Genomic DNA, 21,947 nt, shown 5'->3' with positions numbered 1-21,947 from the left:
ACCATCTGGCATCAGTCGGCTCCGGCCATTTTGGTTGTTTTCCCTTTGTACTTGTATCGAACCGTATCGCCACTCCCGTTCACCAAGTTTGGCGTCCTACTCGAGATGGCGGATAATCGTAAGTAGCAATAAGAACTGAACCCTTACTCAAATACCAGTATCGAAAAACCGGCCTATTCGTCCTCCTTATTGTAGAATTTGTCGTATATTGTTCAATATTTCGTCAAAATCGTGTAGGGACGCCGGGCCCACCCGACCGCCGAGTAACGTGTCGTTATTTTCAGAGTACAGCAATTACGGGGGCGGATACGGAAATTACGGCTACACCCAGGGCGGTGCTGCCGTGACTTCCAGCTACCCTCCAACGCCCACCTATGAGCCTTCATACAGCCAGCCGCCTCCAAATCAATGGCAGCAGCAAGGTTATGGCGATCAAAGCCAGCAGTCCTATCCGCAAGGGCAAGCCCCAGGTAATTAATATTTTATTAATTTAGTTTCTTATTAAATTAACAAATCTTTTATTTATTGTATGTTATCTGTATTCAAGGTTTAACTTACAAAATCAATTTTATATTTATAAACACTAACATTATTGCATAGTAGCCCTAACATAATTGAAATTTAGCCCTGAATCTTCAAGTAAGTTATTTTGTTCTTTACTTCAAGCGGTGAAATTTCCCAAACAAATGTATGGAAAATATATTAATTTTCATGCTATGGCCACAGGATTGTGAATTCATGTTGTATTAAGCTGGGCACACACTAGGTCGGTAGGGCGGCACGGAGCCAAGATGGAGAAGTTGCCTGACTTTTGGAAGCTGGGGGCCATGCCGCACCGTCCTACTGGCCTTGTGTGCGCCGAGGTGGTTGGAAATGGTTGAATTGTTGGGGTATATTCGGCTGCCCTCGGACGCCATATTTGTAAAGACGAAGCCATGTTGCTTTGTTTACCCTGATTTTTGGAATAGTAGTAGCATTTTTCAACATAAGTTTGAAAACAAGATCATTTCCTTAAAATAATGGTGACATTCTCCAAATGTAAGTCATTTGGTATTTATTACATGTACCAATGTTTTTCATTTTCTTCCTCATTTTCCAACTCTGCAACCGCAACCTGAAAAATATTTTCATGACTACTATTTATTATGAATACAAGTATTATCACTCCTGCAAATGCAAAATCAACACTAAACCGTAGCGCTAGTCAGATGGAGGGGGAAAATTCCAACGGGGCCGAGAGTGGTTCCTACATAGTGTGTGGACCTTCACAATTTCAACCTGCACTGTGCCACACCACCTCACTGACCTAGTGTGCGCCCAGCTTTACAGCAGGGTAAGACACTATAAACTGGTGGTTATACACAGCTGGGACAATTTTGCACTATTAACCAGGTCATGTACACCACCGCACCTCTACCAAGTTGCGTTTCTAGAACTCAGATCGGGATTTGCTAGTTATTGCCTTGTCTGTACAGACAAGTCTTGTACCGTAGAAGGTGTGACCTATGTTGTATAGTGAAGGCTAATCCACTTTGTGACCGCTACCACAACACTGCAATATGTATCTGTCTAAACCCCTTTACACACAGTAAACAAGTGCTTTTATTTGGGTGGTGTAAAAATAATACAGGTTTTGAAGAGACAGTCAAAACTATTTTTAATTTTTATAAAATAAATAAAAATTATTCAAAGTATTTTCTATCACAATCTATAAATCTTTGCTGATGTGTAATAAGCCCTTTTATTCTGCTGACAAAATTTTTTTAATTTGGACTCAAAATAAAGTCTAGGAAGGGGGCCGTGGTAGCCGAGTGGTTAAGGCGTCAGACTCTCAGCTAGTAGATCCCGCGGTCGTGGGTTCGATCCCCACTGTCGCCTAAGGGGACCGGTGGCCGCAATAGAAAGAAATTGACACGGAAGGGGCGGGATCGGATCTCAGCGACCCTGAATTTGGTCCCAACCCCCTTCAAAAATGAGTTTCTTCAATGGAAGAACACCGGTACAACGGGGGCTCAAGTTCACATTTGTGTTGCGAGGCCCCCTCCCCCCCCAAAAAAAAAAAAAATGTGGAGCCAGGGATAAAGTACAATAAGCTGTACAGCTCAGCTGCAGTGCTCAGGAGGGAACTCCTCCAGTCCCTGGTATCCATTGTAAAAAAAAAATCTTGGCTTCTCTTCATTTTAAAATTTTCCTTCAATAAAAAATTTAAAAAATTACAAAAACCAAGTCAGCATTTTGGATTCAGAATATACATAAAATCTAAATGTCATTGATGTAAGCTGAAAGGGAAGGCTTTGTTTTTTCCATCAGTTGTAATGTAATAATGCTGACTTTGGATAAAATCAGAGGTTTTATTAATTTTTAAATGAAACCAAGGCAATCAACAGGGTGGAAAAAATGACCCTGATCATTAAAAAAAAAATAAATAAATAAACTAAATACATTTAAAAAAATTTGTCAGCTTATATAGCTCTATAATGATGAGACAAATTTGGTTAGTGGTTCCTTGGTAAATTTTTAATTAATTTTCACTTGCTTTGATTCTTTTTGAAATAATTCAAAACCATTTTTTTTTAAACATTAAGTGTTCAATGGTGAATGGTGTTTTGCAGGCGGTGCAGCCCCAACTCCCAACTACAGCCAGCCGCCGCCCACTGCTCCTCCTGGAGGATACGGGTCACAAGCCAATTATGACTCGAATAGCATGAGCGGAGGCCAGTACCAGAACTACGGCCAACAGTCCGGTGGGTACGGCGGAGGCAACTATGGAGGCAGCCAGCAGGGTGGGTACTCTGGCAGCGGAGGAGGCGGTGGCGGCGGAAGTGGTGGCTATGGCAGCCGGGACGGAGGAGGCTACGGTGGTGGTGGTCGAGATGGAGGAGGTTATAAGTAAGTTGATTTCTTTACTACAATACTTAATTGACTCAGTGCTGTGCAAATGTGACTACAAAAACGGTTATGGTTGAACGGTTTTTTATTATATTTTATGGGTTTCTAGAAGAAAACAGATAAAAATTGATTTACTAAGTTTAAACAATTATTTAAAGCTATTCATCTAGGTATTTAATTTATTAATTGGATTTGCTTCACAGAAATAGGACAAGGTGTTTTATGAGTATGTGTAAGCATATTTTTATATTGTTAATTTTTATGTTGCATTATTGGGTTGTCGGTATGAGTATTTTTTTGTAATAATAAATTAGAGCTTTTTTAATTTCTTAAATTCATGACATGGTATTTGAAGTTGCAAATGGGTTGTGGGTGAAATTTATCAGGCTTTTTTAAGATAGACCACATTGAAACTTTGCTTTTGCCATAATTGTCGTGTCTATTAAATTAAAAGGTGGGTTTGTAATTCTGCATATTTTAATTAAGTTCTTTTAGAATCGAACTACTCATTTCAGGATTTCTTTTGCAAATTAATTGTTGTAATTAGTTCAAATAATACAGTGGTTGCTGCATAGTCCGTCACCAGTTTTATTGATTATTTGCAAGTCGACCAAATATGTCTTTCCTGTATTTTTCACCGGATAATTTGGTGTTAGTTTTTAGTTTATCTTTTAATTTAGATTTTTTCTTCTGTTGAGGGCGACAGGACTTGTGGTAGGACTGTTCCTTCCTTTTATGCACACGGTATCATTTTTCGCGTAACAGCTTTTCTTGGAATTATTTTCAAAGGCACAATTACGTTTACAAATTTTATTGTTTTCTATAGATTAACTGACATTCTTAGGATTTAATAGGATGTTTGGGGTGGAAGGTTTTTGTTTATCTTTCTGTATGGGTCAGTGAGCAGTTTTCTGAGTTTAAATTATGATGCCCTACCATAAAAATAAAAGATTGGATTGGTTTTTGACTCATGAGAAAGTACTAGCATATGATGAACTCCCTCACCCACCCTACTTTGAAACCAATTTAATAAGAGTCGGGGCATCGGTGGCCACAAGAGTTAAGGCTTTGTCATGGCACTTGGTAAGGTAAAGAGTCCCGGATTTGAATCACAGCATGTCCTGAATTCGAACCGTACTTACTTAAATTGGGGCTTTTTTTCTCTTCTTCCCTCAGAAACACGAACACTCCAGGGGTTGATATGACCTCTGTTGTTGGGGAGGGGGCTATCCGGCAACTCATCACTGTCCGTCTAAGTTTTGAATGACAGTGCGTCCTGAATTTGAACCCAAACTTACAATGGGCTTTTTTATCCTTACAACCACTGGCACCCCTGGTGTTAAGATGACCTGCTGTTGCAAACCCCCGTAAAATAAGATTAAAAATGTAAAAGAATGTATTTCCTCAAAAATGAACGCATATCACAGACTTTTTTCAATGAATAAGTGATTTTGGTTTATGTAAGTGTACATACTACATAACTTGATTGCTGTGAGGAATAACATGTTTAAAAAAAAGTTTATCCAACAATTATCCCCTCAGTTTGTTAGGTTTTCAGTGTTAGAAGTATCGACCACTTTTTCACTCACGAACACTGGATCAAGGAATGATCTTGAAGAAAAAAGAAAATTCAGTTACTACTTGCTGTGCTTTCTTTTTGGCAATGTTAGGACTGAGTTGTTTTTCAAGGAAATTTGAGATTGCTTGTAAAAAAAACTTAAATGTGACAATCTGTAAACATATTTAAGATTGTTTCGCCCTGATGACCTTAAAATAGGTCAAAAGCTTGGAAGTAACAACTAGATTTGCTTTATTCTTTGAGCCGTACCTTCATCCAGTATCGATTTTTGTTTAATTTGTTTTTTGATTAATCAGTTAATTTTATCTTGGTTTATGTGGCAACCACTGTACTTTTTGTAATTGGTTTTTGAAAATAATAGTGAAATTTTTACAATTTGTTGGTTAGATTTCATCTTTTCTAGTCTTGGAATGTCTTAACTTTACTAATTTGAAACAATAAAAACAAAACAAAAATAAATGCAAATTTTAAGAAGTATTTCAACCGTTGAATGGTGTTATTGGGTGTGTATTGAAGAATAGTTAACAACCAATTTTAAACTTTCTATAAACAAAATTCCTTATAATTAAACATTCAATTTTACAATTTTGGCAAAGGCTAGTAGTAACAGATGTGAAAAGTAGGTTATATTATTTTTAAAAGTCGGGTGAATAACGGTTTGATCAATGATTTCAGATCAAACTTTATAAACCCTACAATAGATAAATCAAATCATACATTTACATCACCTGAACCGGGAATACACAAAAATAAAAAATGTGACAAACTGAACATCGATGAGATAAAACCTGACAGTTTTTGCATAATAGTATACAATTTATGAGACACGTGTGATGTTTGATCCCACAAGAAAAAAACTTAAGCAAGCATATTTAACATTCATGCTGCTAAACAATAGCAGAAAGATAAAATGAAAACGAAACAGATCATTCATACTGAGATTTAATAGAAAGTAATGGGTGATTTTTTTTTTCTAATTTAAAATAACCAAAACCTGAATGGTTCTTTCCGCCTAGTTATTGAACATAGGTTATTGGTGCAAGAGACATAAAAGCAATCCATGAAATGGTGTCTGACGAAAATATATTTATATTAGCAAAAGGCATCAACATTTATTATGCAACCGATCTGTAAATTATGTCATAGCTAACCTTATTAAAAAATTTATATATTATTTATGAGTAAACAAGACAGAATTTTTTAAAGTTACAAAATTAATTTAGAGAAAATATGTTATGACTTGTGTCTCATACTGTATGTTTTTTAAAAAAGGTGTAAATTGCGAAACTGTTTTATATTTATCTTTACGCTTCTGTATGACAAATAAGCATAGCTTTTCTTAAAACAGTAACAAAATGGAAACCTGTTACAGAATTTTAATTTGAAGTTGGCATGTATTCATTTATAGCGTTAAAACTAGCTGCTTTAAAACATACCGACAAACCCACACAATTTCTCCATGTCTAATATAATTTTGTTTGAACTGTTTTGCTTGAACAGTAGTACAATCCATTGAAGTAATTTTTGGAGTTATTTCTGAAGTGTTTTAACAGGTGTGCAATTTTTATGTAAGACTTGACTGTAATGGTAAGTGAAAGACGGAACAAAACAAAATCAAGGTTTAAAAAATAATAATACCGTATCTCCAAAAATGGGTATTTTTTATGCGTTACAATAGGTAATGGCATTGCAATTTGGGCTAATGGTGGTTTTTAATTTTCAAAACTAGTGTTATCGAACGTCAAACAAAATGCAAGATATGTAAATTTGATGGTGTAAATATTTGTAAATGTGTGTACAAATTGGTTAAGTTTTAGGCAATTTTACGATCTGACATGTTGATGAGAAGTTAATAAGTTCGCTTAACTTTCATTTTTTTAAATTTATTTCTATTTTTTTATATTGAATTTATTATATTTTATTTGATAAAATGTTATTAACAGTTTTTACCATTTTAGACAATTTTTAAATGTTAATTACAGTCATTGACGAGATTTTAGAAGCATGTTTAAGAAATAATGGGATTCAGCTAGTTCAAAAAGAACTTAACAAAAATTGATAATATTTAACACAACTTCTAGTTAATGTTTTAGTTATCATGGACCTTATTTTTCTACCTTCACTACAAAGTAAAAATAGTGAAGTAATTCCTGACGTATTGGATGGCTTAATGCCCAATCGCGGGGCCCCCAAGGGGTCAAACCACTTTACCATATATTTTTCATATCATTATCAATTAAAAAGCCACTAGCTTGCCAGGATTCAAACCCTGAATTGTTAGTGAGGCAAATACAAGTCAGCCTAATCACCATTTTTGTATCATTAACAAATCAAAAGCTATAGGCTCTGCCAGGATTTGAACTCTGAATTGCTAGCATGTCATGAATCTGACACCCTAACCACTCAGCCACCACGGTCCTCTACCTTTGTTAAAAAATGTCATAAATTTTTCAACGCGTGTATTATTTCTTTCTTGGTAAGACCCCTCAGTACAACCATAATTTCATATTTTAATATCATTTTTGTTAACGCTTAAACAAAGTTCATTATTTGTAATATTTACAAAATCATACATATTTCTAGGCAGAAATGAATGCCAACCAAAAAAGTTAATAATAATAGCAGATTATTTATAACTATGAAACAAAATTAAACATAATCATTGTCATTATCTGAACATTATTAAATATTTTTTTAATGAGTGATAAGTAGTTGTCAAGTGTAGATCCTAAAAAACAATTTTCTAAGTTGTTTATTATAACGGAAAAGCATTTAGGGGGTAGATAATGTGTTATAATTTATTTTTGCAATGTATTTTTATTATTCCTTTATACACAGCTGCACATTTTAAAGCGAACTTATTAATCTTCACCAGGGTTTTTTAAAAATGCAAAGATTGTTATTGGTTTTATTGCTTTTTTAAAAGTTTATTTGTTGCAAAAAATGGTACATAAAGAAAGGTTTTTAATACGGGGTTCATAAAGTGACTTAAACTCAGTACAGACGTTACTTCTTCATTTAACTGACTTGACTGGACCGAAGAGGAAGAGGACTCATCAATTGTGAAGAAAATGGAATATCACTACCAACTTCTCACAAGTTTTTTCTCTGTTTTAGCAGTGGGGGTCGAGGTGGTTATAATAAAGGTAAATGCACCGGAAAAAAACGGTGCTATTCAATTATACAAACATTTTCTTAATTTTTTTTCTTTTTACATTTTGCAAACCATTTTTTATAAATTATTTTATTTTTATTTTATTTATTTATTTATATTTTTTTTTAAATAAAAGGCTGTTATCATTTTTGATTATAGTGAATTCAGGGACCTTTGAAATCATTTTAAAAAAGTGTTTATAGAGAATATAAAATTTTATAATCTCTAAAGATCCCAGGATTCAAATTGATTCTGTGAAGACAGATCTAAAGAATTAATATGGCTAAAACAATATTTATATTATATAAAAAATAAAGCTAGTGCTATTTAAGAATAATTTTTAAAAATGGTTTAAAAAATGTAATTACCAAATCAGTTGTATTCTTTTTAAAAAGTCAAATTTGAATGGAAGAATTTTGTTAGGTTTATAAAATGCTTACAATAAAAAAATATATATAAAAAAATAGGTAAAAGCAAAAGTATCAGTACTTTTTCTTTTGTTTTAAAAATCTTTATTTAAGATTTATTATTCATAAAATCTTCCATTCAATATTGTCAGTTTTCACTTTGTAATTTCTGTGTGAACCTCTTTAACTTATTATTTAGTTTATTTTTTAATTTAAAAAAAAAATTGTTTGCAAAACTGGTAGTTATACAACCACCGCTTCGTTGTAAAGGTTTAGGATCAGGTTTGCACCATTTTATTTAGGGAGGAAATGTAATTACTATATTTTAAAAAAAAGTACGATTGCATACCTGTTAAACTTGGAGGGTATTATCGAGAGGTGAAATATTTGTACCATCCGTTTGGACGGCGAGGTGACAGGTTGAAACAGTTTTGGTGTAACATAAAAAAAGTTCATGGTCAAATTTAAAATATCTATACCTGAATTATTTAAAATAAAGGAAAATTATAAATAAAACCCCATGGTAGTAGGTAGTTTGTAAAGGTAACGGCGTGGAATAAATGAAAAAAATAAAAAGTGAACAAGGTTCTTCTGACATAGTCAAAATAAAAGGTTTATTGTGTTATTACAAAAGAGAAACCAAAATAAATAATTTCGACATTGAGGAGGGCGTATTTTTTACACAATTTTTTAAAAAATCAGTGGTTTTATGTCATTAGTTAAGGTGTTCCATTGTAAAGACTTAGATAATTTTTTTGTATATATATATTTTTTTTAAATTATTAATTAAAAAATTGTGTAATAACAAATTTTAAACTTATATATTAACTTGGAAGGATTATTGTTTGTTGAAGTAGGTAGTATGAGTTAACAATTGGGACTGTGAATTAGGTCAAAAAATTTATTTATTTAGGTTTTAAGGGTAGTTTAATAATTTAAAAAAAGTGTTCTGTAATATATTGCGCATTTGCTGTTGGTAAGTAAATTAAATAAATGAGTTCGTTTATTAGGATGTTATGTGACTTTTTCTTTGAAAATGAAAGTGGTTTGGTTTCTTATTATCGAGTCGATTTATTTGAATAACATTTTAAAAAAAGCATTATCAGGGATTTGAAATTAAGTTTAGATGTTTCTCTTCTTTATGGTGACGTTAACTGCAAGTAGTAGTTTGGTTTTTAGTTAACTTTAGATTTTCTTTCTCTATTTGTGTCTTATTAATTTTAATTTTTTGATTTTTATCTTTAACCACCTTCACATACAGAAAATACTGATTGCTTTTTGTCACAAATAGGTGGATATGGCGGTGGAGGTAATGATTACATTGTCCAAGAGGATACTATTTTTGTGTCGGGCATGAATCCAAACACCTCGGAAGGTGATATCCAGGAGCATTTTGGCGCGATCGGTGTCATCAAGGTATATTAATTTCAATTTGCATTATATTACATTACAATTGAAATTATAACTTTCCTTTTTCCCCATTTTATTTAAGACTGATAAACGAAGCGGCAAGCCAAAAATTTGGATGTACAATGACAAGGCAACAGGCCAGCCAAAAGGTGAAGCCACTGTCACCTATGATGACTCCAATGCGGCAAGGTCTGCGATTAAGTGGTTTGACAGTAAGTACATCTTAGAAAATGCCTAATTATGCTATTTTAATAAAATTTTACTAATTGATTTTAATTTTTTTTTTTTTTTTTTTTAATGTGGGTATATAGGTTATTTTAGTCTTTGTAATGCTCATTGTAGTACCAACATGAAGTTTCATACTGAAAGGAAAATGGAATCTTATGGTTTAGCTTGTTTGAAAATTCTTATTTATTTCCCTACCTGTCCCTAATATCAATCTGATTTAAAATCGTCTTAACTTCATTTTTCCCCTCCCCTGACTCTCCAGCACAGTTTTTGTCCGTTAACCTGTTCCTCCACAGTATCGTGTGAGAGCTGTGTGGTACATTAAACTGGCTGTTAAAAAAAAAAAAAAAAAAAAAAAAAAAACGTGAACAACCAGAACAAGTTTGAAGATAAATCCAAAATACATTTTCTTGAATATTTTAGAAAAAATCCTTTATAACTATCGTCAGAATTAAATTTAGTATTAGTGAGGACAATTGTGCAGGGCACTGAATAACTACAAATAAAATACTTTTTTTTTTGGGGGGGGGGAGTAAATTTGTAGATAATTTTCTTTACATTCTAAACTTATTGTAAAGTAATTTTAATTTTGAGTATAATTAAGTTTAATAATTTTTCCACATTAAAAATTCTGCTGTGTTTGAGTTTAAAGGAGTAAAATTTACATAATATTAAAATATCTTTTTTTACCCCCAGACAAGGAATTTAATGGATCAACAATAAAGGTTCAAATGGCCACAAAGCGAGACAACCATATGGGTGGTCGAGGAGGCGGAAGAGGTGGTCGTGGTGGAGGCAGTGGTAGCGGAGGTGGTGGCGGTGGCGGTTATAGTGGAGACAGCCACAGAGGAAGCGGTGGCGGCGGTGGCCGAGGAGGAGGCCCACGAGGAGGTGGAGGTGGAATGAGAGGAAGCGGCGGTGGTGGCGGAGGAAGTGGTAGAGAAGGGGACTGGAAATGTGCCAATCCTGATTGTGGCAACACGAACTTTGCCTGGAGGCAACAGTGCAATCGCTGCAACGAAGACAAACCCCATGGAGGTGGCGGTGGGAGCGGCGGAGGTGGTGGCAGTAGCAGTGGAGATGGACGTATGTATAATTAATTCCATCATTTCAATTTATTATTTTCCTTTCATTTTAATTTATTATTTTTCTTTATACAATTTTTTTTTTCAGCACTTAGAAGAGGAGGAGGAGGAGGAGGTGGTGGTATGGATCGAGGTGGGCGAGGAGGCCGAGGCGGTTTCGGAGGTGGCGGTGGAGGTGGTTACGGAGGAGGAAGAGGTGGTGGAATGGACAGGGGCAGGGGTCGTGGAGGACCAATGCGAGGAGGTGGAGGGTAAGCAATTCAAATAATTTATAACAGTTAAAAATATCTTACAATTTTATGCATATTAGATGTACGTACAGTGGACAGTATTAAGTCTGACTTTCTCAGCTTTTCTTTCAAACACTTTTTTTCAAAGACAAGACCGTAAAGATTCCATAATGTTTCTGGTTCGTGTATATGGAATAAAAATTAAACTTCTAAGCAAGTATCTTTTATTTTGTTCTCCTTTGATAAATATAGTTTCTTTGAAGTAAATAAGCTTTTTTACATTAAATTAACTTATATAAAAATACTGTAACAACGGAACGTAAAATTTGTATGTTATTTCAATTTACAGTATTTTATTTTATTTTAAATTGACATTGCTAATAAAAATTCAAGCTTTTATTATTTTTTTATGACATTAATTAATTTACTTAAAAATAATTAATTATGATAGAATTTATAAATTTACTTCTGTTCCAGTGGCCGAGGACGAGACAGGAGCAGGCCGTACTGACAGTCCAAGCCTTTTTCAACCACCACTTTTTAGTTTTAAGCATTGTCAAAAAATTGTTTAAGTTGTGTACCTAATTTTTAAAAAAAATTTTATTATTAACTGTGTTTGGGGTTTTTGATTATTTTTTTTATTCTCTTAGTTTTTTTGGTCTACCTAAGAACGTTAGAGAAAAAATGTATTTTGAGTTTCAAAACTGACTCGAACATGTTAAGTATTATTTATTTAAAAATCGTATGTACATTCCTGTTTTGATGTAATATAAAGCGTTCCAGCTGATGAACGAGACTAACAAATTTGAAAATTCTCTTTGTAAAGATATTTAATTGAACGTGAAGATTCCATTTACGAAAAATTAAAAGTAAAAAAAATGGAAATATCCCTTAGAGATCCTCTTAATATGAAATGAAAATTAAATTATTGATTTTATCTTTAAAACAATAAGTGATTACTGTCAACATACTGAAACCAGCATGTAAAAGAGAACTCAAAACAGGTTCTACATTTGTATAATTTCAATCACCTTTTTGCTAAAATTAAAGATAATATACACACTTGAGTATTATTTTAGTCATCCAACCGACTTTTGTATTTTTTATATATATATATGCATGCACTTATTAAACTTCTAGATAGGATTTATAATTGAATAAGTTTAATCTATATGTAAAAGTGTAAGATTAATAAAAGTACTTAATCAGTTAAAGATGTGCAAGTATTGCCAACCTACCAAAACGGAACAGTTAAAGGTCTTTGCCCACTAGAATGTAACATACTAGGATCGTGTCAGGCACGAAAAAAAACACTCCGGTCACTACTATGCCCACTGCAACGGATGAACTGTGTCCTATACCCGTATGAAACACGTATGTAAAAACGTTTTGTAACTGCTTTTGCTGTCGTACATTTCTTTTTTAAAAATTGCGTCGTTTGTGAACTTGTTTTCGCATAAGGAGTGAATTTTGTTAAATAAAGTATGGCTATTAGAAAATTATCTGTACGAGAATTAGCCATTATTTTGGACGAGGAAGAGGAAAACCAAAAAAACACTAGAAGCTACTTGATTCACGATTTCTCTACAAAATCGAGTAACAACTATTCTATTAGTTGTTCATCCTCCATTTTTATTACAACACAAACACTCACAATACAGTAAAGCACAAACACAAATCTCTTCGTCAAATGCAAAGAACTTGTGTGGAACAAGACAGCAACACAGTAAGGCCAGATGCTCACAATGGCGGGCCGACACCTGCAAAATATTCTCGGCAGCCGATTGTTGACTCAACGTGCATGGCATGCTACGGTGATGGCCGGTGACGGAACGGTGTAGTAGGTATATTCTAATACCAATTGATGTAAAGAATATTTGTTTGCATGTATCGGTATGGTTACGGTCCTAGTATGATATGTTCTAGTGGGCAAAGACCTTAATTTTTAGAAAAAGATGGAAACTTTTCCTTTGTAAAAAGCGAGAGCTGTTTGAACTTTGCTTAGGCTTAAAACATCACCGTGTCATGACAGTCCAGGTGCAGAAGTTTCAATTATATTTATACACTCGATTGCTGTTTTTGCTCAGTTACAAGCAAACACTAAACTCCGACTATTATTTATTTATATCTTACCAATTTGTAGCTAATCATCCTGGTCTGTATTCTCACTTGGTATTGTCTATCTGACACATGCAAAATATATGTATAATTTGCATAAACAATTTACAAACAAAAATTGGATCATGTTCTGTCTCACTGTCGATAGAACCATTTATACCATACAGAAAAATAAATGGGAAGGACCATAGATGGAAAGAGAACGTGAAGAAAAAAGGGCAGAAAGGTTTAAGGTATAGACAACTATGCTACTTGATGGACATAGCTACTAACTATATAAAACGTACTAGACCTAAAGCCAATGTAGTAGAAATACAGCAATATCAAATTATACAAATTACAAAATAATTTTTTTTTAATGCATTCACAATACATCACATACATATTCCTCGATGTAATTTGGGTTAAGCCCCAACATTCATGCTAATAAATTACATCCTCATGCTTCCCTAGTAAAGTGGAGTTTACCTCACCTTGCCATTCACACTAATAAATTACACACACACCACATTTTATTCACACTACCGCAAAGTAAGGGTAATTGCTCCTTTCATGCAAATAAATACATTCATTCCAACAAATATAACCTTTGGTGATTGATCACCCTTCTCAGCAAGCAATATTTTTCTTTCCAAAAGAACCATTCTACCGGCTATCCGTGCCGGTACACATGTACCTGTTCATATAAGATAACGATTTATTCAAAGTCCTATTGAAGGCAATATATTCTGCCGAAAGCTCGACAAGAAATAAATGTTTCTGTCTTCCTGACCTCATCCCCAATCTACCTTTTGGAAAGAAAAATATTAACAAATATAACATATACGAAGGTACAAATCAATATTCTCCTTCCTCTGGTATTGGATCAATGGCCGCAACAGTTTAAGTGCCCGGGTTCGAATGCAGTGCCGCTTTACTTGAACCTGACATACAAATGGAATTTTTCAACAATGAGGGTTGATATGACCTCTGCTGTTGCGAACCCTCATAAAAAAATAAAATATTGGATCAGTGACCTATGACTACTGGTGTGCTTAGGTCATTCGGGTCGTATTACTTTCTAGACTTAGCCTTTACAGTCTACCATGATAAGTTTTCCACAAAAGGCTCTTATCGCCTCACCCCATTAGAAGGGGTCCATGTGTGATTTTTGTGTGACCTGTGCTTACTACTAACTTGCTTGTTAAAAAAAATCTGAAACCCTGGAACAAACATTTGAATTAGGAGAAATCCTGAACTGAAACGGGATGCCAAACATGAGTGATTATTGATCAATCTTTGATTCAATTTGTTGTGAACTTCATAAATAAGAAGTTTGATGTGTCTAGGCTGAGAAATTTCATGTATGACCACCAATATTGTATGGGTAATGATTTTGTGTTGGGATGTGATGTGACTACTGTAATGAAATGACTGCTTCTTTATTGGCAAATGATTTAATCGCTTTTTTCTTACAAAGACGACTTTACATTATCATGTATTACATTGTTTGGAACTAACGGCTTATGGCTACAGGTGATGTCACATCATCAATAACAAGCAGCAGCTTGAAGTATTTTTTTTTAAATTAATTAAAACGATTTTCAACACGGTACAATGTTTTATTGGCATTTGATCAACTAAATTTCAGTAATATACATTTTTGTTTTATGTATTTCATATATCAACCTTCAAAACTGGAAAATTCAATCAAAACTTTTTAACAGAATGTCACAAAATTACAAGTTATTTACAAATTAAATTTTTTTTCTCTTCACACCATATGTTTTTAATGGTGAATTAGCTGTTATGCCCAAAGTATGACAATTGTAAAAGAATTAGGCTTTTGTATGAATTAAACAAATCTTAAGTAAACACCTTTTAAAAAAGATGCTTTATCCTACTTAAAAATTGTACCATGAACAAAGGATTTATAATAATCATATATTCACTTTTAAAAATGAACTTTTATTACACTAAATTGATTTCTTATTCATTTTAACTGCAAGAAAACACATTTTGCAAATTAAGAGATCGTAAATACTCAAACGATCTTTCTCATAAAACTTACAAATCTCGTTGTTTTTCAATAAACTTAAAACTACCACTTTTTTTTCCATTTATTTCTAAAGGTCAAATAATTCCTTCACCGTTAACATACATATATAGAAATTACAATACATTGTCGATTAGGTTAATATATATTGAAAAACACGAAATATCTTTTCACATTCAGTTACATATTATATTTAATATTTTCAATCAAAGTATTGTACACACATTTGTAAAAAAAAAAAAGTAAGAAAATAAAGTAATATCTTATCTCCTCTTGCTGTCACGTTTGTTGTTTTCCTAAAAGATAAAATTTTGGGTTAGAAGCTATTTATTATTTTCTTTTTAAAAAAAACTTACTTTCTGGGCAAGGATAACAAGGAGGCGCCTGAAAATTCCAATAAAGTCGATAAACAGCTCAACCGAGTGTGCAATAAAATCTTTATCCCCATGGAGACGTTTTTCAATAATCAGTTGGGTGTCATACAGGACGAAAGCGCACATGAGCAAAAAGCCGATGTAGAGATGAACCTTTAAACATTACAAGTGATATACAAGATAAAAGAAAATTAAACCGTATTAAATTAGATAGTTACTTGAAACAACATGGCTGATCTGAAAAAGACAGTGGCGAGAGAGAAGATGATCAGAGCCGAAAGTATGGATGAAATGATTCCGCCCAGGAAAAGCCAGTAGCCTCTTTTAGCCATAATCGCCGAAAGACTGAATGAGACGAAAATCAGAGAAGTGCTCAAGAAAGCAGTTGGGACTATGCTCGGGTCGATCATGATGACTTGTTCCAGTAACGATCCAATACTCAAACCTGACAGAAAACATTAAATTAGCTGGCATTTCTAACAACACGTTTATTTCCACTTTACCTGAGAAAAATGAAAATCCGAGAAGGAATGACAAACGGAGTAGTTGGTTTTTTCCATTATCTTTTGTATAATAAAGAGCGAGTAAAAATCCTAAAGTGGCGAAAAAAGGTAGAATGTTATTGGATAAGAAACTAGTGTAAAGGTCGACGTATGCCCCAGTGGCAGCTGACATCATAGCCATAGTTAAACAAGCGTATACATTCTTGAGATGCTGCCTAACCGGCTGCTCCCTAAAAAAAAATATATGCATTAATTTTTTTTTAAATATTTGTTTTGAAATTGATTTAGATTGCTAACCAAGACTGTAAAATTATAAGAGGCAATTAACGGAATTTAGACCACATTAATTCAAATTATGGGAAATCTTTTTGAATTTTACATAATTTCATGGACTTGAGCAGTGTGTAACTATCTCAAGGATAAGGTATTGTTCAAAATTGATGGAGGGGTTTTAAATTTACAATTTTAATAATCAAAATGAATTATAAAGTTAAATTATGACCAAAGGCAAGAACATACTCTTAATTGAATTATTTTCTAAGTGCTGTACATTTTTTTTAATATATCACTACATAAAGTATGTTACACTCACACTTTTTTTTTTTTTTTACATTTTGCCTAAATTTATTAATTTATTTTCAAGTAAAAAATTTTCAATAGTTACAATGAAATATGTTGGATAAAAAGTACTCCTATTAAGCAAACCTAAAATAGCAATATAAATAAAACTATCCAAATGGTGAAAACAAAAAGGAGATAAGTACATAACATTTGTCACTTAGGAGGTCTTGAGGCCTGTGATGCTTTAATCAAGGAATATGAAGTCACATCTGGGAGAGTGTGAGATGAAAGGTTTCTAACATGAGGGCTTATGTAACAGGATAATTTTTTTTTTTACGAGGGTTCGTAACAGCACAGATTATATAAACACTTAGGGTGCCGGTGTTTTTGAAACATTTGTAAGTATGTAGGGTTTGAATGCAGGGCCGCTAGATTCAAACCCAGACCTTTACCTTACAGTGGTGAGCGCCGTGTCAATGCCTAAAACACTGCGGCCACCGACGCCCGACAGGATAATTGTGAAAAATTCTTGCAGTAGCTTTCAGCTACATCAAGGATATATTGAAATTAATCTTTTCAGGAGTCATGATGGGTCGTTTCATTCGAGATATATGCTAAGTAGATATCATGTATTTGATGATGGGCTGATAGTGGAATATTGCAAATCCCCTCGACCCTCAATTAGATTAATTATTTAGTATGTGAGAAGGGTTAAGGAGGAATATTGAGTACTACACCGCCATACTTTTGTTAATAGTATGTAAATAGGAAAAAACTGATTGCATTGGGGCGTGAAATGATCTAGCTGTAGAGATTAGAGAGCAGAACCTCAGTGGATAGATAGATAAAACCGCGGTCTGATAAGACTATCTACACCTCAAGATCTGCTTTATTGTATATTACAAAAACTGGAATAGCTGGTGGAAATGACAAGTGATAAGCTCAACTCTGTACTCTGTGTGCAAATTTGAGCTTATATAAATCTGTAATCAGTAATCTATCTTCTCATTTTTTTAGAATTTTTCTTATCATTCCTCCACCACCTTATTATATAACCAACGTAATTGAGTTTTCCCTTTTTTCAACGTTCAAAATTGAGTGGCATAAATTTTAAACAAAGCGAATAACATACTCACTTTATTTCTAATAACTTAATTGAGGGTAGATGGAGTACTCAATATTTTGCCATCGACCCTCTACACATTCATGCTAATAAATACATTCACTCTCAACACACACTAGGGAACACAAAGGTATCAATGTACAATAAAACAACCCTGTTTCTTCTAAGCAAAAAAAAGTTTCATAGACTCTGAAGATCAGTCTAATCCGTCCAGCCACTGAGGTGAACAACAACCAACGCATGCAGTTCCAAACCCATTCGTACTCAAGTCCATTCTTAAATACATTCACTTCTATTTACACACTATGCATTCAATTAGGGCGGCGAAGTACTCAATATTCTGCTATCGACTCTCACATCATGTATTCACGCTAATAAGTACTTTCACTCTAATAAATACTAATACATATATGTTTAGTGGTCATAATTGACCATATTAATTATTCTTTTTATCTAAGGTCTTGGTCGAGATTAAAAAGTTAGTGTCACGAGTGGGATTCGAACTCATGAACCATATTTAGCCGAAGGTCGTGGGTTTGAATCCAATTTGTGACATAACCTTTTTCATCTCAACCAAGACCTTTGATAAAAAGAATAATTAATAGAGCTAATAAATATATTCAGTCTTAACTCAAGCTAGGTTTACAACAATTATTACTATATACAATAGAACCCTCCGAGTATTGGAACAGGAGACCAAATACTCATTGCCATCATCAAGCAAAATTCTCAAATAGGGTGGCATTCCTATACGCTCTCTATATGGAGCCAAAGAAATGTACCCTTCAATTAGGTGGACACATCGAGCAACCTTTCTCTGCACGCTGGACTCTGGGCTTTGGCCCAAAAGTGTCTGTGTGTCAACCTCGCCTATTCTTAATCAGGAGAAGTTGACCATTCTTCTACGAGTCAGATCTTCTCTGTTGATAATTAATCTTTTGAAGCAAATATTATTTCATTATTGTTCTGTATATTTTTTGCTGTTATTATTTTACTATGTTTATAAAACTAAATTTATTTCTAAAATGTGTACATTTAAGGGGGCTTAAAGCCCTATTTGTACCTTTAAAATAAACATATTTCAGTAAAAGATTATAAGATAATCATCAAAATTGTACTGTCACTGTCCCAATTAATATGCAGGTCATAAAATACCACAAACTGAGTTCAATATATGTATCTAGTTTTGAGAAAATCTTCGAGCAACCTTTCCCTATACTTTGGACACAAACGCGGGTTTAGGCCAAAAGGTGTCTGTGAGTGAATCTCACATGGCCTATTCTTAATCGGATGAAGATGTCCATTCTTCTACGAGTCAGATCCTCTGAGGACCCCCCCTCCATTGACAGTGCTCTTGATAGCTTGATTTAGCTTCTCAGTCGATAATTAATATTTTAAAGCATATATTATTGTCATTGGCTTGTATATTTTATTATTTATTTTACTATGATTATTTAAAGCCCTATGTGTACCTTTAAAATAAATATATTTCAGTAAATGATTATAAGGTAATCATCATAACTGTACTGACACTGTCCCAATTAATATGCAGGTCATGGTCTTAAAATACCACATCCTTCATCAATTGAGTTCAATATATCTTGTTTTGTTTTGAGACCAATACAGAGATATGGTTCCTCATATCTGTAAATCTTAATTTTTAATGAGTTTATATTAATTTTTTAAACAATATCAATATGATTTTCTACCTATTTTTAATATTATAAGTTTTTTCAAAAAGTGACTTTTATTAAAATGTACTTAATGCAATAATTAAGAAATATAGCAAATGAATTTGAGATAATAAACATTAGAGAAGAAACATCTTTAATGTATTTATATTTTTTTGAAATAATATAATTAAAAATAAACTTATGGGTGATGAAGTACATTCTTACATAAATATTCTAATGTGTTCGCTTTTTAACTTGTGCCGTGTTTGCACTTTGAGTGTGTACAATTTAGCATTTTGTTTTCCTATAAAAATTTTTATAGTAAAACAAAAGCTTGTTAGTAACGAATTGATTGATTACAACTACTCAAAGTTTGTCCCTACTACTGGAGGACAGTGGTTTGTTTCAAGAATTCGCACAACATTGTAAATCTTTGAGCAACCTTTCTCTACACTTCTGGCACAAATGCGGGTTTAGGCCAAAAGGTGTGTGAACCTCACATAGCCTATTCTTAACCGTATGAAGATGACCATTCTTCTACGAGTCAGATCCTCCGGGGACCACCCACTGACGGTGCTCTTGATACATGAGAGCGTCTCTGTCGATAATTAATATTTTAAAACACATATTATTGTCATTGGTTTGTATATTTTTTGATGTTATTATTATTTTACTGTTTACTTAAAGCCGTATGTGTTCTTTTAAAATAAATTCAGTAAATGATTATAAGGTAATCGTAACTGTACTGTCACTGTCCCAATTAATATGCAGGTCTTAAAATACCACATCCTTCATCAATTTAGTTTAATATGTCTGGTTTCTTTTTGAGAAAATTTTCTGATGGAAAATTCACGGAACATGAGTCAAAACTGCACAATGACTAAACAAGAAAACGCAGAAAAAAGATGGTGATGCAACACGGAACTTTCACCAGAAAAACACACCAAACAGTGAAAACTAATAAGACTGAATAAAAATTTTAATATATTATTGTTAATATAATTAAAAATTGCTTACAGTTTTGAGTTGAAGGTCCTGAAAAAGGAGTGTATGGTCGACGCCATGGTTTCTTAAAATCAATTTCTTTAACACTGACAGTTATCCCTTTATTTCTGTAAAATAAATAGTTTTTATATTATAAGAACCGTCTTTGTTATTTTATTTTATGAAATATTAATTCAAAATCTAATAGTGAACTGATGAGAAACTGAAGAATCGAGAACACGTACCTTTTGATAACACACAATGACGTTATTAAAAATGAAGGCCGAACCCTATTTCATCACTACTAACACAACATTACTTTAATTCCATATGACAGCTGTATTTTTGAACGATTAGCTTAGAAAAAAAACCCTCTCGCTTTAAGAAAACAATTTCGATGGGAAAAATTTCGAAAAAACCTACTTTACCGAGTATACAATACGCGGACAATGTACAAAAATCGATTTAGTCTCTTGTCTTGAAAGTTGAGCCTTTTTACGAATATGTCTTGAATGGGCGAAATATATTTTCAAAACAAAAATATTCAAACTACATTTCTTATTGTTTTTTTTTTTTTGTTAGTTTTTGTATTTTTTATTAATATAACACATGTTCCCTTACATTGCTAGACTCTTACCGACTATAATTTCGAGTTGATCCAAAGTAAAACCTATTTTTCAAACGGTATGATTTTTTTTCATAGTCCAATAGTTAACCCCTTATAGATATTCAATTTAAGAGCCATTTAAGAATTGAGGAAATTACATATGTGTATTATTTTTTGTTTAATCTCATGACATATGGAATTTGTATTAATTGCTGAAAGAAATTTTTCATTTATTTAAAATCTTTAAAAAAAATTTCCTCTCTGCAAAACGATCTGGAATAAAGCTCTTTTATGGTATACTGATGGCTCAAAGACGGGCAACAGTACCAATATGTGCAAAAAGTGGCATAACTGTGAACACCGCATGGCCCTCAGCCTCGCTACAACTACATCTCAAGCCATAGAACCATGTGCAAATAAATAACAAATAACAGGGTTGGTGGATAGATAGATTATAAAGGAGCCGGCCTCTTTACGACCTGTGCACCACGGCAAATATAGAACTCCTCATTAAGCTTGAGGATTTTTACCAGATTCCAAAGCTTTTTCAAGGGCTCCCGTGTGTATCCTTCAGGCCCTGGCTTTTCTTCTCTCAGGATTAGGAATCTGAGCCCACATAGGTCTTTGCAGCAACAGAGGACGTATCACGCTGTTTCTTCTTCTTCTTGGCAGTATGTACAGGCTTGTTTCTGCCTGTCTATACATATGCTTCTCGAATCTGCAGTGTCCAGTTAGGAGTCCAACTATTATTCTAGTCCTAGAACATCCTAGATTGTAGTTCTGCCGTTAGTTTCTGCGATGGTCCTTTGATATACTTGTTTGCATGCCTCTGTCCCGTGGCACATTCCCATTGAGTGGGCTTATTATTAATTCATTGTCTAATGGATCCTTCACCTTACTCTATGCAGTGGGTATGTATCTCCAGACTAGGGAGGCCCTAAAGATTCTCACCAGAGATGGCATTAATTCTTCCTGCCCTTTCTGTAG

At 33.4% G+C, this 21,947-nt stretch overlaps 2 protein-coding genes across 4 annotated transcripts; one reads left to right on the top strand and one right to left on the bottom strand.

Annotated features, from left to right (window-relative positions):
• Nucleotides 1–2: 2 nt before the first annotated feature.
• On the top strand, nucleotides 3–12,049 carry LOC106664263 (RNA-binding protein cabeza). Of its 2 annotated transcripts, none has more exons than XM_014389830.2 (9): nucleotides 3–118; nucleotides 285–470; nucleotides 2,613–2,889; nucleotides 7,589–7,614; nucleotides 9,321–9,445; nucleotides 9,522–9,651; nucleotides 10,364–10,753; nucleotides 10,841–11,003; nucleotides 11,460–12,049. In XM_014389830.2, the coding sequence occupies exons 1-9, from the start codon at nucleotides 106–108 to the stop codon at nucleotides 11,491–11,493; spliced, it is 1,344 nt and encodes a 447-aa protein (XP_014245316.1). In that variant the 5' UTR covers nucleotides 3–105; the 3' UTR covers nucleotides 11,494–12,049. The 2 variants fall into 2 exon arrangements, with proteins under 2 accessions (XP_014245316.1, XP_014245314.1); XM_014389828.2 differs by having other exon boundaries at nucleotides 7,586–7,614.
• A 2,975-nt stretch (nucleotides 12,050–15,024) lies between these two features.
• LOC106664356 (bax inhibitor 1) lies at nucleotides 15,025–21,111 on the bottom strand. 2 transcript variants are annotated; one of them, XM_014390026.2, is made up of 6 exons: nucleotides 20,991–21,111; nucleotides 20,387–20,481; nucleotides 16,013–16,242; nucleotides 15,728–15,954; nucleotides 15,492–15,662; nucleotides 15,025–15,431 (listed from the first exon to the last, which is right to left on the bottom strand). In XM_014390026.2, exons 2-6 carry the CDS (start codon nucleotides 20,431–20,433, stop codon nucleotides 15,399–15,401), a joined length of 708 nt encoding a protein of 235 aa, XP_014245512.1. In that variant the 5' UTR covers nucleotides 20,434–20,481; nucleotides 20,991–21,111; the 3' UTR covers nucleotides 15,025–15,398. The 2 variants fall into 2 exon arrangements, with proteins under 2 accessions (XP_014245512.1, XP_014245511.1); XM_014390025.2 differs by lacking the exon at nucleotides 20,991–21,111 and adding an exon at nucleotides 20,599–20,909.
• Nucleotides 21,112–21,947: the final 836 nt, after the last annotated feature.

This window comes from Cimex lectularius, unplaced genomic scaffold (genome assembly GCF_000648675.2).
Source record: "Cimex lectularius strain Harlan isolate CLEC.00 unplaced genomic scaffold, Clec_2.1 scaffold98, whole genome shotgun sequence".
Lineage (NCBI taxonomy): Eukaryota > Metazoa > Arthropoda > Insecta > Hemiptera > Cimicidae > Cimex > Cimex lectularius.
This window is presented reverse-complemented; position numbering and strand designations above follow the sequence as displayed.

Excerpts from the sequence above, each read along its gene's own strand:
- LOC106664263 (XM_014389828.2), top strand. Across the intron at positions 471-2,612 it reads TCCGCAAGGGCAAGCCCCAG|GCGGTGCAGCCCCAACTCCC; the intron begins GTAATTAATATT and ends GGTGTTTTGCAG. Across the intron at positions 2,890-7,585 it reads CGAGATGGAGGAGGTTATAA|CAGTGGGGGTCGAGGTGGTT; the intron begins GTAAGTTGATTT and ends TCTCTGTTTTAG.
- LOC106664356 (XM_014390026.2), bottom strand. The coding sequence starts at position 20,433 with ATGGCGTCGACCATACACTCCTTTTTCAGGACCTTCAACTCAAAACT. Across the intron at positions 15,955-16,012 it reads CGGATTTTCATTTTTCTCAG|GTTTGAGTATTGGATCGTTA; the intron begins GTAAAGTGGAAA and ends GTTTTCTGTCAG. Across the intron at positions 15,432-15,491 it reads TTGTTATCCTTGCCCAGAAA|GAAAACAACAAACGTGACAG; the intron begins GTAAGTTTTTTT and ends TTTATCTTTTAG.